Here is a 16,178-nt window from a genome sequence, read left to right as displayed (position 1 = left end):
GCAAGGAGCTGAGCTCAGAGTGGTCCTGAGCTGCAGAGATAATCTTGACAGGCTGCCTTCAGCCACGCCAGCCCTGGGACAGCCTCTGCCCACCAAACATCCTCCAGAAATAACCCACAAGTCCAGCACTGAAGCCTTGAGGGAGCATTGCTCATCTCAGACACAGGCACCTTTCTACCCTTCCTGGGTTGTAGCTGACCCTGCTCCAACACGTCCCTTCAAGGCGAGCTTCCCACCATGCACAGGAGACACGACACAGTCTGCAGACCAGGGGACAGAGAGGTGGAGTCAAGAGAGACCAGTGTGTTGGCCACGGGCACCACAGATTCCTGGCCCAGCCTCCACAAACGTTCTGCTGCATTGGGTCAAGCAGACAGGACATGGCACATACTTGGGATAGAACTACAATGGCCATTACTCAGCCTGTCTAAATGAGAAGCTAACGATAAAGCAGGAGGAATGACAGCTCCATGGCTGCAGGGAATTAAAGCCTCCTGCTGGAAGGAAACTTTTGGAACCAAACACCACATTTCCCCCCTCAGTTTGACATGTGCTTAACAGGGCACCACTTGGGAGCACAGGAACAAGGTGTAGAAATAGGGACTTTCAGCCCACGTCATCAACAGCCATCTCTTGCCCCTTGCGAAGCACTGAGCCCCCCATGCCACCCAGCAGCCTCAGGGGGGCAGGCCAGGAGCAGATTGAGCCCCTGAGGGGCAGACCCCAGCCTGACTTTGGGGCATCTGGAGCCATGACTCCTGCCAGACCTCTGGGAGACGCACAACGCTCACGATTCGCAAGCTGTAAAACCCAGCTCAGATAAATTGAGGTTTCTTTTTAATTAGAGAAGATGCTGCCCTAAGAAAAAGCAAACACTTGTACAATCAGTGCTACCTGTCTGACTTCAGCTACCAAGAAGGAACCTCGAGGAATCTCAGTTAGGCTACAAATGTGCAATAAGCAGCCGTTTCGGTGTGTGGTGTTGGAGTGACCAATGCAAGTTTAACAGTTTAATGCAAACATAAGCCATTAATTTAAGGTGGTTATTTTTAGCAGCTGTAGAGCTAAGGGAGAAACAGTGCTTGTGGAGCCAAGAAAAACACAAACAAGGACGGTGCGAGTCTGTCTGCGTCCCCGCTTGCCACTGCCACCGCGGCGCTGACCTGCCGTGCCCTCTGCCACACGCGGCTCCATCACGGCCCCCCTGCGCCCTCAGGGAAGTTACTACAAGTTGTGAGCTTTTACTTTCAGATACGCTGGTGGTGTTGGGACGACGAGGCTCCTCACAAGAGGTGGCTATGCTACAACGCTAAACAGCATTCACTTACGTCATGCAGTTTCTCTTTCTGGGATCTTCCTTACGTGATGTAGCAGCCCCAAAGTGTCACCCAAGGGAAAATTTGCCTGGAGAGACCTTGAGTCACTCCATACCACAAATATATACACATATATACATGTATGTGTATCTCTCTCTTTCTCTCTAATGGAACAGAAGCCCCAGAGTGGGAAGACCAATTCTGGGTCAAACCCAAATGCAAGTCGCCGCTTTTGTTTGCCTCGCGTCACACCACATGGCACATGTGCACTTCTCATTGCGCGAGTGGCATGGCCTGTCAATTTACATTGACATCAAAAGGGAAATCAGATATTTAGGCTAAATCTGTTACCATTTGTTTTTGAAAGCAAGCAATAGGCAGAGCCCGATTTACTCTGTGCCTAACCTAGAGTAAAACGTATTTTCAAGGAAAGAAGTGTTCTCCGAGACAAGTATATACAGAAGAACGAAGAAGTTGGGTTTTAGCAGCAGATCTGTCACTATGTGCCCATAGTGTTAAAAGTCTAAAGATGGGGATGGACATTCCTCTGGGCCCATGGTGGCCGGCTGCAGCAGGGGATGGGTTCGGCAGCAGAGGATGCTCCATGGAGGAGTCTGGCCACAGCATGGCCTCCCTGGCAGAAAGCAATCACTTGCAGGTACCTGAGGGTCAGCCAACGTGGTGGGGCAGGTCAGGAGTCACCAGTGGTCCTGCGCAAGGCCAGTCACACAGCTTTGCTAGGGGAAGGAAAGCCCTCCCTCTCTGTCCCGATATATATCCCCTGGTATGTCAGCTTAGTTTGTAATTTTAAGAGGTAAAAATGCTGTAGGACAACTCCCTCAGACAAGTCTCTAACTAGGAAGATTTCACAGGAAGAGAGAGATAAAAAGGGCAATTGAATGAAAAAGAAATCATATGTGTAAAGTCGAATTCTGCCCAACAGAACACGGGTCAGGAGCATTTGGCAAATAAAAGGGAAAAAAACCATATAATTTTTCCTCAGCATAAAAAGTAAAGCCCCAACAAGCCAGCAGACCTCTGGCTGGAGCACAGGAGCAGTGCAAGAGGGATGGAAACAGGGACCATGTTGGGGGCAAGCAAGTCCTCATGACCCGGTGACTCCCCAGGTCCCTGCAGGAGGGGCAGCTGCTCCCCCATCGAGGTGCGACTCGCCCACCGGCAACGTCCTGCCTCCCCAGGCAGCAGTTTCTGTGGCGGGGCAAGTCCTTACGGGTAAGCTGGACCCTTGCCGCTTGGGGCTGAGCGAGGCCTGGGAGCGCGCAGGCCATGCCTTTCACCGGGACGAGATGGCTGATCAGCAGGTCACGGACATCTTGCCTCAAGAGATGTGGCCGTTCCTCTGGGCACCAGCAGCGAGTCCCCAGGCGCAGCGGCCTGCCCTTTGTTGCCCCCGAGACGCCTGGCCCCGAGGCCTCGCAGTCCCTCAGAACAACGCTGTCCCTCAGAACAACGCCGTCCCTCGCCTCCAAAAGGGCGGCTTTCACCCAGCGTGGGGAGGGAGAGGAGTGTCCTCTTGAGGGCACCCAGAAGCGTTGCCCTTCGGCAACAAGCACTTTCTGCAGCTGCCTTTGGGTTCGGTCGCAACATCCCAGCCTGGTAAAACGCGTGGTTCAGATCGGCGGGCGCCTGCAAGCCCCGCGGGACAGGCCCAGCCGAAAGGCAGCCCGTCACTGTGGAGGCCCTCCCGCACTTCCCAGCCTCGGCGCTCTCTGGGGAGCGCTCTCAGCCACCCCTCAGGCCCTCTGCTACTCCCCGCATGGACATCGCAGCTGCTGCCCTGCACTTTGTCTTCGCCTTTCCCCACCTCGCGCCATGGCCCACACGACGCCTTCCCAACCTCTCTGATAAACACCCAAGCCCCTGCTCCACTCTCACCTCCCCGCCAGCAGCCCCCGCACCAAAACACCGAGCCGACACGAAATCCGGGACGGAAACCTTTTGCCATTGTGTGCATGCAGAAGGGAGACTAGTGGTGTGGCAGATCGTTTGGTGCCTTCTTTTCTTTTTTTTTTTAGGTTTCATTTATCTTTGGAGGCCAAACAGGCCTTGGCAAGAAAGCAGTCTCACACCATCCCACGCAGAGGACAACTGAGCAATCAGAAAAGCCAGTCTTCAAAGAGAAAGGCTCCTGAAACTTCACTGTCGGCAGAGCTGCCATTTTACCACAAACATTTATACTGTCTTTTGACCTGAAAGGAGTCTATCAAGTTTTACGTAAAAGACTCAGCCATCTGGCCCCTTCTTCACACTCTTGCACTGGCATGGCGTGCGCCAGCAGCACACAGCCACAGTTTTCCTCCAACAGTCATCCACCAGCTGCCACACGGCATTGTAGAGCAAGGGACGTGCCGCGGTGGCGCGGCCAGAGACATGATCATTAACAGGCTTTACGAGTACAAGGTCTTCCCACACGGCACGGCAAGATACCTACCTTAGCGTGAAACCTCCAGCGCCCATGACATCTTCGGGAGATCCACCTCATCTGAAACTGGTCCTGCCCCATCGCACGGCGCTCTAGTTATAGAGTCACCTGCGCCGGGACTCCGGGCAGGCAGCAGGTCCTGACGGAGGGAAGGCAGGATGCCAGTTCGACTACAAGATTTAGAGGAAAGTTAGGATTGCACCAGCAACTCACACCAAGGGGAGAGGGGTAGAAAGGGAATAATCAGCTGCAGGGGGAGAGGGAGCTTAAAAAAAAAAAAAAGTAATTCTTGGAGCTGTCAGTGAAACTCTACCAATTCCCTGGTGAAGTGAGTGAAATCTGCTGTCTGCATTTTGATCTGTAATACCTTAAGATGATTCTCACTCACACTCTGGTAAGAGTGACAAAAAAATGTTAATAACTAATGAATATGAGCTGAATACAAAATACCATTTAACTTACTACATTTTCAAGTATATACTTCCAAAGCACGCATTACCAAATGTGTGTTGAATTTGATAGAAATATTAAATACTTTGCTTTGGCATTTAATATATCCTTACATGATGTTATCATATTTTATCTATCTCTATCATCATGCACAGATGACACAGAAATACATAACCAGAAAATGTTTTCCTTCTGGAAAAAGTAAAGAAAAAGCCCTGGGGAGAAAAAAAAAGCTTCATGGTTTTAAAGTAAAAATAAAACCCAACAACGACCGAATTGTAAGTGTAAAAATGCACATTATTAAGAATGACATGATCCATAGGAACAGATACAGGTGGGTCCAGTCTTGCAAAGCCAAGCTTATATGTGTCTTTGCTCCCTGTGCTCCAGGATCTGACTTTTTTACAGACCTGGCTGAAAATAACACTGCTATCCACGTGCTTAAACAGGAACAGCTTGGAACCCTGTGCTCCTGGATTTTCAGAAGTTACATAGATGGTGGCTAGCGCAAACAGTGGGAGGTTGGTTTCCTAATTCATTCCTTATTTTTAAGTATGTCCTTCTCTTAATGTCTAACATAAAATAGACCCAAACCCTGTTTCTCAGAGAAATATCTACCTTCAAAATTCAAAAGACTGAAACAAATCACAACTGGGTTTATCAAGGTGCCCTCTTCTGGCCTTGAGAAAAAGTCGGCTTGCTGTCACCTGGTTTCTTTGCTTGGAAGAGGCATCAAAATGAGCATCTGTTTGTGCAAATATTCAATTTATTTAATAAACTAGCCAGAAAAATACCACCACAGACCATTCTTGATACCATACAAAGCATGTTTAAAAACACTTCGGTTATATATGAGTTTATAAAAATAACTTACAACACTATTCTAGAAATCTCAGTAGAAATATATGAATTTGTTACCGGGTAGAAATTTAGGCATAAGACATTCTGCCCAGAGGGCTGGATAATTTACCCCCTATTCACACCGCACTACTAAACTCCTGAGAACCATTTAATAAAAGTAATCCAAACCTTTCTACTAAAACAGAGGGAAATGAAAAACCAAAGTACATTCATTTCCATTAGAGAGACATTTTTACCATTTCTTGATAAGTAAGTATGCAGTTTATCCAACACAGGAGGAATATTCAAGAATTAGTTATTTTTCATGGAAAACTCTGCTTTAAAAGTGTTGTCTTCTTAATTAAATATAAACCAAAGCACACATGGAACTAAATACAGCTTTTAGGCCACATCCACACAGAGTATTTTTCACTATTGGATTTTGGAGATTGGGTTTTTTGATTCTATAGGCTCACTAATCTGTGGGAAAGCATCAATGTTGCTGTGTTCAAAGTGTCCAATTCAGACCTGAAATGGGGCAGCATACGATAGCTCACCTGGAAAGGAAAAATTTATTCAAATTTAATAAAGTTGCACAGAGCTCTTGGAAGTATAATTCATTCCACACTGGAATTCTGTCAGTTCCAAATTGGATTAATTATAATTGCATAAGCTGCAAGATAAAGCTAAGAAAGTCACATCTGTGTTATATGCATGGTTGTTACTTTCAGGGAAAAAAAAGCAGCTTTCTGTACAACAAGACCTTAATAAAAAATATTTGCCTTTCATAGAATCATAGAATCATTTAGGTTGGAAAGGACCTTTAAGATCATCGAGTCCAATTGTTTCTCACTAAGGAGAATGTTTTCGCAAATATGTTTCTCTTAAATAAAAAGTCACAACGGAGTCAGTTTGGAAGCCAAGAAATACGTTATTCTAGATGATACTAAACTTTTTCACAAGGATATCTTCTTCCTCATGATCAAAGATGTAGATACAATTTCCCCTCCACAGGCACATTGGGCTGGAAAAATGCATGCTCGTGAGGAGACCTTGCAATTGCTGTGCTATAACCTAGTACACAGGGGGACTATATAATTATTGGAACTTGTGGCAATTTTCTTGAGTTTGAAGTTCTTTGTTCAGATAAGAAACTAGAGAGGAATAAAACCAAACCAAAACAGTTGTTGTCCAGCTGTACTAGCAGTTCTTCCATCACTGCCCACCAGACAATGCAGGCTTCAGGCTATGACTTCATGAAAGCATTCATTAAATGCCCTGCTAAGCAACAGCTCGATAGTCAATATTCCCATTGCATTGCTAATTGTCAGCCAATCACCGCAAGTGACCAACTCCCACAGTGCTCTTCTCCTTCGCATGAGGGCACGCTCTGGTTACAGTCTACACACTTCTGCAGACGACCGAGGATGACTTCTCCCCCAAACCCTTCTTCTGAATTGCACAAGTCAGACACTGCGATGAAAGTCAGTCTCTGGCAATAACAAGAATGGGGATCTTTAACCTCAGCATCCAGCCTGGAGGGTATTTTCACCGGAACGCTTAGTCACAGACAGAGTGGTGAATATCTTAAGAGACAGGAGAAAAAAAGACAAATTTTAGTATGGCTAGAATGTGTTTTCTCTTCTAGAAGATCAGCTTGGGCATAATACTCAAAACCACAGCCATTTCTTAAAGTAATAAAAGAATAATGAAAAACATACATTTAAAATCCTTGCCACTAAATAGCACCCATGCATACAAATACCCTTTGTTCTCTTCATTTACCTTGTGGTCTTTCTTTTACAGTGGAAAAGAAAGAATTAAGGAAGTCACGTGGCTTTATACCACCTTTTCTCTTCATGGTCCTCAGTTTTTACAGCGGGAACAAGCTCAGCACTAATAAACTCTGGTCTGTACACCTAATGAATATGTGTCTTTGTGGCTCAAAGATAACTTCTTTGTTGGGAAACTGAAGTTAACCCAAGGCTATGACATTTGGAGACAACATAAATTTTGCGTCTGTGCCTTTCTAGATATTAAAGAAATGTGGGACGTAGGTATTATGTCTGGGATTTGTATCCCCTGGACAATAGCTAAGAAACACTGAGTAAATCTGGTTTGAAAAGTCCAATCTTTACTGCTTTCAAGTCACATTAAAGAAAATAACATTTTCAAGAATAATTATTGTAAAATGAAAAGGTACCAAAATTCAAGAAGAAAAATTCTGCAAACACTTGTTTAATATTAGAACTTTACTATGCAAATAATTGCATAGTTTTGCATAGATATAGAAAGGAAAAAAGGAAATCAAAACCACTTCTATCTAAAAGGTTCAAAGTTGCAATAATTAGCTATCATCAAAGCCATCTCTCAGGAAGAATAAACTTAGCACAGAATGAAGTCTATACACATTTCAGTTATGCAAATAACACTGAAGTGTCTAAAGATAATGGGGATCTGAAAGCCCTACAATTCTCCAAGTAGAAGCTCTGCTGCATTAAGGCTACTGGCAGCCTTTCAGAGAACAACATCAATAAATGATATATCTCTTCCATTTTCTATAAGCACGTAAAGCATTAGGCACAAATTAGGAAGACAAACGCCTGTCTAATATATATGGCAGAAGAACAGCAATATATTCAAACTATAGTGCATAGCTTGAGACAGGGTTTCTAACTCTTCAGTTCTGATCCACAGACTGACAACATTTGTTATTATTTCACTTTGAAAGACAAAGATGAAAAAGTGCAAAATTTATCTGCTTTCTTCTTGGCCTGACTGCAAGCTCTGGGTGCGCTAGCCAGTTCCAGCAGCTGCGGGGACCATGCACACATTCGATAATTATTGGAAACGTGAGGGTTTTTTGACAGAACTTGTTAGTTATTCCGAGTGAAGACAAAACCTTAGATCCAATAGCTAATTCAAAGAATTGTTCCAGCTTTCAGAGGACACTTTCTCTTGATCACAGATGCTCGATTATATACACCTGTATTTCAAGCCGTGCGGTACAGTCTAGGCTGAGAGGCGCTTCCCTGTAAGGCTGACGTCCTACCAATCTGTGCTCACCCTTATTTGTACTTTGCCTTGCAAGAAATTCCATTCAGAGTTCAGGCTTTCTGAAGGGTAAAATGTTGCTCAAATAAGAGAACTGAAATCTGGCTCTGATTTGCAAGCAGTGAGAAATGGGGCCCCTCACCTTACAGTCTCCTTCAAGTTGAGTAATACCATCTTTTGCAGGAGACTCTTTGAGGAATGAATTAGTACTAATGCCAGTGAAGATGTCAGCATTTGACCCTGCAACACCGTTCCCTTTCCTGTTCAGATCAGGCTTCATTTTCCTTTGTTTTTACATGGACGTAAGAAAAAAATAATGCCGATGCTATCCATCATTCTATTCATCCAGGTATGCTCAGTCCTCACAAATTCCAAACAATTTTTAGGCATTTTTTTAATCAGAGAGAACCATCTTGCACTTTGATTTTTGCTTACTGCTGAAGAGATTAAATTAACTAACAGGCATAAAAAAAACTTTTGAAGACTGGCACTAAAAGTGATTGCTGTTCCCTGGAGCTTTTAAATAGTGTATTTCTCCTGAGCCAATTTCTTCCTCCCCCACGCAAACAAATATGATTATGTGAAATTACCTCCCTAAATTATGTCTAATCATCATTCTATTCAGTTTCAATTTTAGCAGCTCAGATGTCCAGAATAAATTATGACTATCATCCTCTCTTCACATGGCATATGCTAATATCCTGCTTGAGTTCACAGGTTTGAATGCCTCCCTCAGTGTTCCCCCTCCACAGGGACTCCAGTGAGATAAGGACCTGCTACCCCTCTTCAAGGACTTCCAAGAACCCCATGAAATCATACAACAGAAAAAAAAAACAGAATCTGTATTGTGGAAGATCTGCTTTGAAGATGATTCACATTGCTAGCAGTCCATTCCCATGGAACTCATATTATACTGCTTAAACTGTATCACTTTGGAAACACAAAACAAGGGAAGTGGACTGCACTGCAAACAACCATCCTGGTGCTTTCTATTAAACTTTGTAGCTAACACATGCAGGTAAGAACACAGATTCTGTACAAAGACCTACAAAGGTGATATACAGTTTTTGCAGGGATCCTCAGCTCGTATAACTGGTCCTAATACTACTAAAAGCAGTGGAGTATCTTCAATTTATACTTGGGAGCAGCTGTACCCCACCCACTACAGAAAATTAAGTTCCTCATTAAAGAGGAACAGCAAGACAAACACAAGGAAAAAATGGCTGTGTGGCCTTGTGTACTTCACTTCATAGGTGAAGTCCTAGAGAGTAAAGGAAAGATCTCTCCAAGGGTAGAATTTACTAGAAATAATTGTCATGTAGCTGGTCCCCTTCTATACACCAGTTTATATTTTAAGTACACATATTTAAAAAAAAATTAGCTTTGAAAACCACTTTAACAGAAATTGTATTTGAATCCTTCATAAATGGAACTTTTGAGTGGGAGGAAAATTCTAAGGTTCCCAGTAGAGGGAGCACTGGATTAGGGAAGACCATACACATTTCACAAATTAACACACTAAAAAAAAACCAAACAAACAAACAAACAAACAAAACCAAAAAAACCACCAAAAAAAACCCCAAACCCAGATTAAACCTAAATGTTAGATTTCTAAATATTAAAACCAGCTAATTTCCTGTCCTTCCCTCCCTGCTACTTCCCCCAAATTCAGACCTCTTTAGTAGAGCTCTGCTATTCAGATTTCCAACACCTTACCCCAGAATGCTACAAAAGCTGAGACATGAGGTGACTTCATATACAAACCTCTGCACAGACAGGATGAATTCCTATGGTGCTGTCTAGCTGCTCTTTTGTCATCCCACATTTAATAGCAGCTGCAAATCCTTGAGTGATTTCTCCAGCATTTGGACCGAGCACATGGAAACCAATGACTCTCTCCTAAATACCAAAGATAATAAAATGCAAGTACAGTCATACATTCAGTTTTCTTCATATACTCAGAGCATATAATTTCATCAGTTCACCAAACACACCACAAATTAATGTAACTACACAAATGTGAACTATCATTAGCACCAACAGATGGGACATAGTTGGTAGAACTTTGGTCTCTCCCCAAAAAGGAAAAGATTCAACTAGGAACTCAAGAATCAGCTTCCTTACAAAGTTTTGTGCAGGAGTCCTCTGTTCACACCAGCAGCATACAAATTCAACACACACCATGATCCATGTTTGATTATAATGTCTGTCCACATTGCAAACATGCATTTAAATTTTATTCAGGCAAGCTATTCCACTCATTTCAACAGACTGCTTGCCTAAGTAAAGATGAGCACCTTGCACAAAGGCTTGTAACATCAGGGCCTATGCTGGGCCTGTGCTGGTGCTTTACTTATTAAAGGAATTTCAGTTTGACAGTTGCTTACAGGAAAGGGCCACAAGCTGAAGGTTTGGCTAACATATGTAGCAAGAGCTGCATTGTAACTAAACTGATGACTATTCTTGTTTCAGCGTTTGCTGTCACTGGGAGAGAATATACCTAGACACTGGCATAACAAACGGAAAGACATCCAGTTAAAAGGAAGATACTATTCACACTTCTCACATCTATACTACAATTCAGTTGCAAAATACATCAAACTGCACATACATCCTCAGCAAACACTCAACAGAAGTACTGACTTGACCTGTTTTGCTTAAAGAAAAGCTTACTTCTCTTTTCTTTTTCTTTTTTTTTTTTTTTGTCTTAAAGAAAAGCAACTCTCCTTTAGCAAATGCCAACTGCTGTGGGCTTCAGTGGCTTTCAGGGCATTAATCAGAACTTGCTGAGCATAGATGTAGCCCAGTTGGGCATCAGAAATTATCTGCTCCTCCTGCTAAATATCACGTATGAGGGAATGTGGACACTCAGTACACTGAAAGGTTACTTTTCTTTCAGTAAGCATGAGGACTGAGATTTACCACAAGGTTTATTTAAATAAGAAAAGCTATAATTACGTAATAACTAAAATGTAACTAACCTTATTTTCCCTTTAAAAAATATGTATATATGTAAAAATAAAATCATAGTAAAAAACCTGGGGTAACTACAGTTTTAAATAGTTACTGAACAAATTTTTCATCCAGTCTAACTTTCAGCTCTGCCTCTAGATGTTTAAACACATTTGCAATTTTCAGGACAAGAAATGGAAACAAATTAATGAAACACTTTAAATCACCATTAAGGCTTTTTATTTTCTTAAATTACTTTGGATTAGGAACATAACCATGGGTTCCAAAATAGCTTTCACGCTAGTGCAAATTGCTCTAGAAAGAAGAGATGGGCAAAACCAGACAGGTTTTCAGATCTTACAAAACGGTGACATGATGCTTAGAGAGACTGCAGTAAGATAAACCTCTGTCTGAAGATAGAAGAAAATAGATAAAACAAATAAAAAATTTTATTAGGACTGATAACTCCATGTCACTATCTTAACAGGAATACATCTTTACAGCCTATTATCTTTCATAATAATTCATATTACTAAAATTAACTAAATTTTTATTAAATAGATGGTGATCATTGAGAGGGGGCATACCAATTCTTTTGACCAATTAGTAATTTTGCTTCAGCAGGTACTGTACCTTTCCATAGCCAGGAAGTTTTAACCTAGTCCAAGGATAATCCTGGTATTATCACCCTAAAGGAGATTTGTGCAGGCAAGATACATTAATCCTGTTAGAATGAGCTCAAGAGTTTTATAGACACATGTGGATTTGCAGAGGTTACAAGTTATGATGGTTTCCAAGTGACTTCAATTTCAGAGAGAAGAATCTTCCAGAAAAGAATATCCCAGTTTGGGGAGGGGAGAATGAGATAAACATGTAAGACTTCTAACCATTTTTGCATGCATTGATTCATTCACTTTTCAGAATTAATGAACAGTCTTAGATATCTCTACTTCTTATTTTACATATATGAATTACCACCATATACAGATAGCAATGACAGATTTTTCTATTTTACTGAGGGCAATTTTTGTATTGACAAAAGCATTGCCTCACTATTACTAACATTTATTACATTTCAAAAGGTAGAAAAATGTAAATTAATGTTTAATTTGTTAAAAATAACCTATTTATAGCTGTGGTATCAATGGTCCCGCATGAACGCGTGGCTGCTGTTTTCCCTGGAAGGAAAGATGCACTTACGTTATCTTGAATATTGCAAATTATCTTCGCATAGCATTTGTTGTTGTCTCTGGATGGCACAGTCCATTCCAGTGGCCAGAAATGACTATGGTACACCTTGAAATACAACACAGTGAAAAAAAAAGGTTGTGTAATTCCACAGCAGACAGCATGATCTTTCAAAAACTGCCAGATTATCTTAACTTTACCTCGTCCATCTCCAAAGGCAGAGCTTTACTCCTAACTGCAATTGCTTTTGGAAACCACATATGTAAAAACTTTCAACAACTGTGACACAGCACAAGGATGAACCGTTAACTAATGACTCTTCATTAGCAATCAGACATGCATGTAGAATTTGGAATACTTGAAATCAGGGTGAGGCTCTTTCCCCTTGATGAACGCCAGAGAAGGAAGCCTCTACAAAACAAGCACTAGTGTCATCCAATAATTAAAAAAAAAAGAGAAGCTCTAAGTGTATTACACTTCCAGGATGCAGTTCACCATGTTCTCATTAAACTAGACAAATACAAGCTTCCCTCACAGAAGGCTGTATTGTCTCTGGGTCTACCTGGGATGAAGGCAAAAATATTTCTCTGAGCCGAAAAAGGGAAGAAATAGCCTCAGAGCCTGGGTTTAGGAGAGATGAGGACATGCTTTTTGCATACTCTCTTAGATTATATATCACTGTGAAATGAAAAGTACATTAAAAAAACAAAACCAAACCAAACCACATCCTTCTGTCTGCCCCAGCCAACATCACTGGACAGATTCCTAACTGCAGGCAAGGTTGCTCACCCACCTGTATAGCATGCATTTCAGAAAATGACCAGGTGTTTTGAGGCACAGTTCTACCCAGAACTCTCAACAGCTTCCACTAGAAGTTAACCTCAGATTGATTACTATTTGAAAGAAGTTTTTAACTGATCGCAATTCCAGTAAAAGTATGTCCCTTCACAGACTGGGAGGGACAGTTTTTCTATTAATGGGGTTACAAAGCATTTATAAGCATCACTAGCTGAAACTGAAATTTATCAGGTCTGAATTAACAGATGCAACTCTATACTTTTACTGAAGCTTGCAAAAGCCAATATGGTGACATGACAGAGAGGTCAGAATAAACTAAATTAGGACATAGCCACAATACAAATGCTTCCAGATGCATATTTTCAAAAATGGCTTTGAAAATGGAAAATGCATTTTCCAGAAAGAAGGGTCCAGTGTTACACAAGTAACCGCAAGAATTTGACTCAATAACACAAATTTGACTGTGCGGATACAAACTTTGTGAGGAGAACAGAATTTAAACCCCTTGCCCTGTAGTGAAGTTAACAGTACTTGAAACACTGCCATTTTAAGTCATATTTACTTCTTTTCTCTACAGTCCAAGTCAAAAAATATAATTGACAAAGCTAAGAGGGAGACAAGTTCTCAATTTTATGAGCTAACACTTATCTGCTTATTTCCCCAAATAATGCTCCTCAGGTGATCTTCATGGGACATAAAAGCTCAGTTTAATGTCAGACTCCCTCCCCTCACGCTTTCTGTAATGTAGCCTGTACAGTATTTTGTAAGAACAGCCTTAGGCACTAAGTGCTTACATATGTCTAATTTCACTCTTGACCAGCAATCCCAGTGAATGAAAAGGGATCACTCACGTGAGTAAAATTAAGCACATACCTCCTTGCATAGTCCAAATAAACACGAAAAATGAGCGTAACAACATTTGGCTTTATAAAGTAAAAATCCCCATGGCAAGGAATTTGCCACACTGTAGCTTCAAGAAGTTCCACTTTGACATTAAAACCAATGTATTGCTTCCAACACATAAGCAGCTTTAATTTATCCTGGAGTATTTGCAGACACAAAGACACCTTTTTTTTTTTAAGCAAATATTCCACCTTCAAGCCCTGTTTCACAAACATAGAACATATTTGCAACTAGAGCTATCGAAATTGGGAACTATTTTTATAACATGTCTAGGAACTGCCAAGAAAGACAAAAATGTACCTAGTCTCCTCCTGCCCTTATATCAGAACATGGAATGCTGTTTTAATCGACCCTTAACATTATTTTAAATTACAAATTTGGAACTTAAAATCCAGATGAAACTAAGGCATTTACCTCAATGTTTTCTTCCCCAAACTTCTCCACCGCAGTCTCTTCAGAATACCCACAGGCTCCATACTCCAAAGGAGTGAATACAGTGGTTGGAACATTCACATAGTCACACTGGGTGGCATTCAAAACAAATAAAAAACCCACACAACATCAGTAATAAAATCAGCACAATGGGTAAAAAAATTCAGCAGTCCAAAATTTAGACAAGAAGAGAAGTTGGATTATTCAGACTATTCCTGAAAGCTACTTTTTTTTTTTAATTAAAAAAAAAAAGGTTTTAAATTAAACTACAGTTTTGGTGTTGTACCTCTCAGAGGCCTTTAGAGCAAGAACAGAAAGACAATTTAAAGTCACACTGACATTAACACACATAGATTAAAAGGAAGAGGAAATTCAGTGTCCTGTTTTAAAAATGTACCAGATCAAAGGTCTGGTACATTTTAAAAGTAGATAAAAAGTAGACTGTTCAACTGCCTCTACAAAGCATGCTATTTTTAGCTGTGAATGCTGCAAAGACGCCACCACCATCAAAACCTATCACCTTTTTTATCAACTCTGGCCTAGGTGATGCCAAAGAACCAAAGACATGAACTACAGCCATTTGGGGGGACAGCTAGAGCTAGGGTTGATACTGTGCACCTTACCACATACCACGAGAGACAAACACTAACCCCTAACTTCACTGGAGCTTTACAGTGTTCTAGAGGTTCCCTCTCTGGGCAACCTCTGGGCCTGACCACCCTCACTGGAAATATATATTTTCTTATGTTTAAATGGAATTTTCCTGTGTTTCAGTTTGAATCCATTGCCTCTTGTCCTATGCACTGAAAACAGTCTGGCTCCATCTTCTTTACTGTCTACCATCAGGTATAAATACACATTGATATAAGAGCCCTCCAAGCCATCTCCTCTGCAGGGTATAAAAATTCCCAGCTGTTTCAGCCTCTTCTCATATGCCAGATGCTCCAGTCCCTTAATCATAGTCATGGCCCTTTGCTGGACTTGCCCTGTGCTTCTTGTACTGGAAAGCCCAAAACTGTACACAAAATGCAAACCTGTCTCACCAGTGCCATGTGGAGGGGAAAAGGTCACCTCCCTCCACCTGCTGGCAATACTCTGCCAGGACACATCTGCAGGATGCAGCCCAGGATGTCACTGGCCTTTTTTGTCATGAGGGCACACTGCTGGTTCGCAGTTAACTTGTCCTCCAAAGCCCCCAAGGCTTTCTCTGCTCAGCTGCTTTCCAGCTGGTGGTTCCTCAGCCTGTGCTGCTGCATGGGGTTACCCCTCCCCAGGTGCAGGACTTTGCATTTCTCCTTGCTGAACTCCGTGAGATTCCTGTAAGCCCATTCCTCCAGCCTGATGAGTCCCTCTAAGTGACAGCACAACTGTCAGGTGCATCAGTCACTTCCCCCGGTTTTGTATCATCTGCAAACTTGCTGAGGGTGCACTCTGTCTCATCATCCAGATCATTAATGAAGTTATTAAACAGAAGTGTATCGGATATCCAACCCTGTGGCACACCACTAGTGACCGGTCTCCAGCTGGTCTTTGCAGTGCTGGTCACAGCCCTTTAAGCCTGGCACTTCAGCAATTTTTCAGTCCACCTCACTGTCCACTCATCAGTTTGTCTATAAGAATGTTATAGGAGACAGTGTCAAAAGCATTTACTAGAGTCAAAGAAAACAACATCCACTGCTCTCCCCATAGCCACCAAATTAGTCATGCTGCCATAGCAGACTAGCAGGCTGGTCAGCTCTATTTAATTTCTAGTCATTTTAATTTCTACACATTTCAACTCTAATTTCCTTCGTGACTGGGGA

At 42.0% G+C, this 16,178-nt stretch overlaps 1 protein-coding gene across 1 annotated transcript in view; it reads right to left on the bottom strand.

The window, feature by feature from the left end:
* Nucleotides 1-6,253: 6,253 nt before the first annotated feature.
* The window catches only part of TXNRD1 (thioredoxin reductase 1), a 24,636-nt gene continuing 14,711 nt past the window's right edge, over nt 6,254-16,178 (bottom strand). The window contains exons 10-13 of the mRNA XM_010283891.1: nt 14,359-14,466; nt 12,256-12,351; nt 9,868-10,002; nt 6,254-6,635 (exon numbers count right to left, since the gene is read on the bottom strand). Of these exons, the coding sequence (XP_010282193.1) occupies nt 6,573-6,635; nt 9,868-10,002; nt 12,256-12,351; nt 14,359-14,466 (402 nt within the window). The 3' untranslated portion in view covers nt 6,254-6,572. The remainder of the gene's footprint in view (nt 6,636-9,867; nt 10,003-12,255; nt 12,352-14,358; nt 14,467-16,178) is intronic.

Source organism: Phaethon lepturus, unplaced genomic scaffold (assembly GCF_000687285.1).
Source record: "Phaethon lepturus isolate BGI_N335 unplaced genomic scaffold, ASM68728v1 scaffold50493, whole genome shotgun sequence".
NCBI classification, from domain to species: Eukaryota; Metazoa; Chordata; class Aves; order Phaethontiformes; family Phaethontidae; genus Phaethon; species Phaethon lepturus.
Note: the sequence above shows the minus strand (reverse complement) of the source record. Positions and strands in the feature narration are given on the sequence as shown.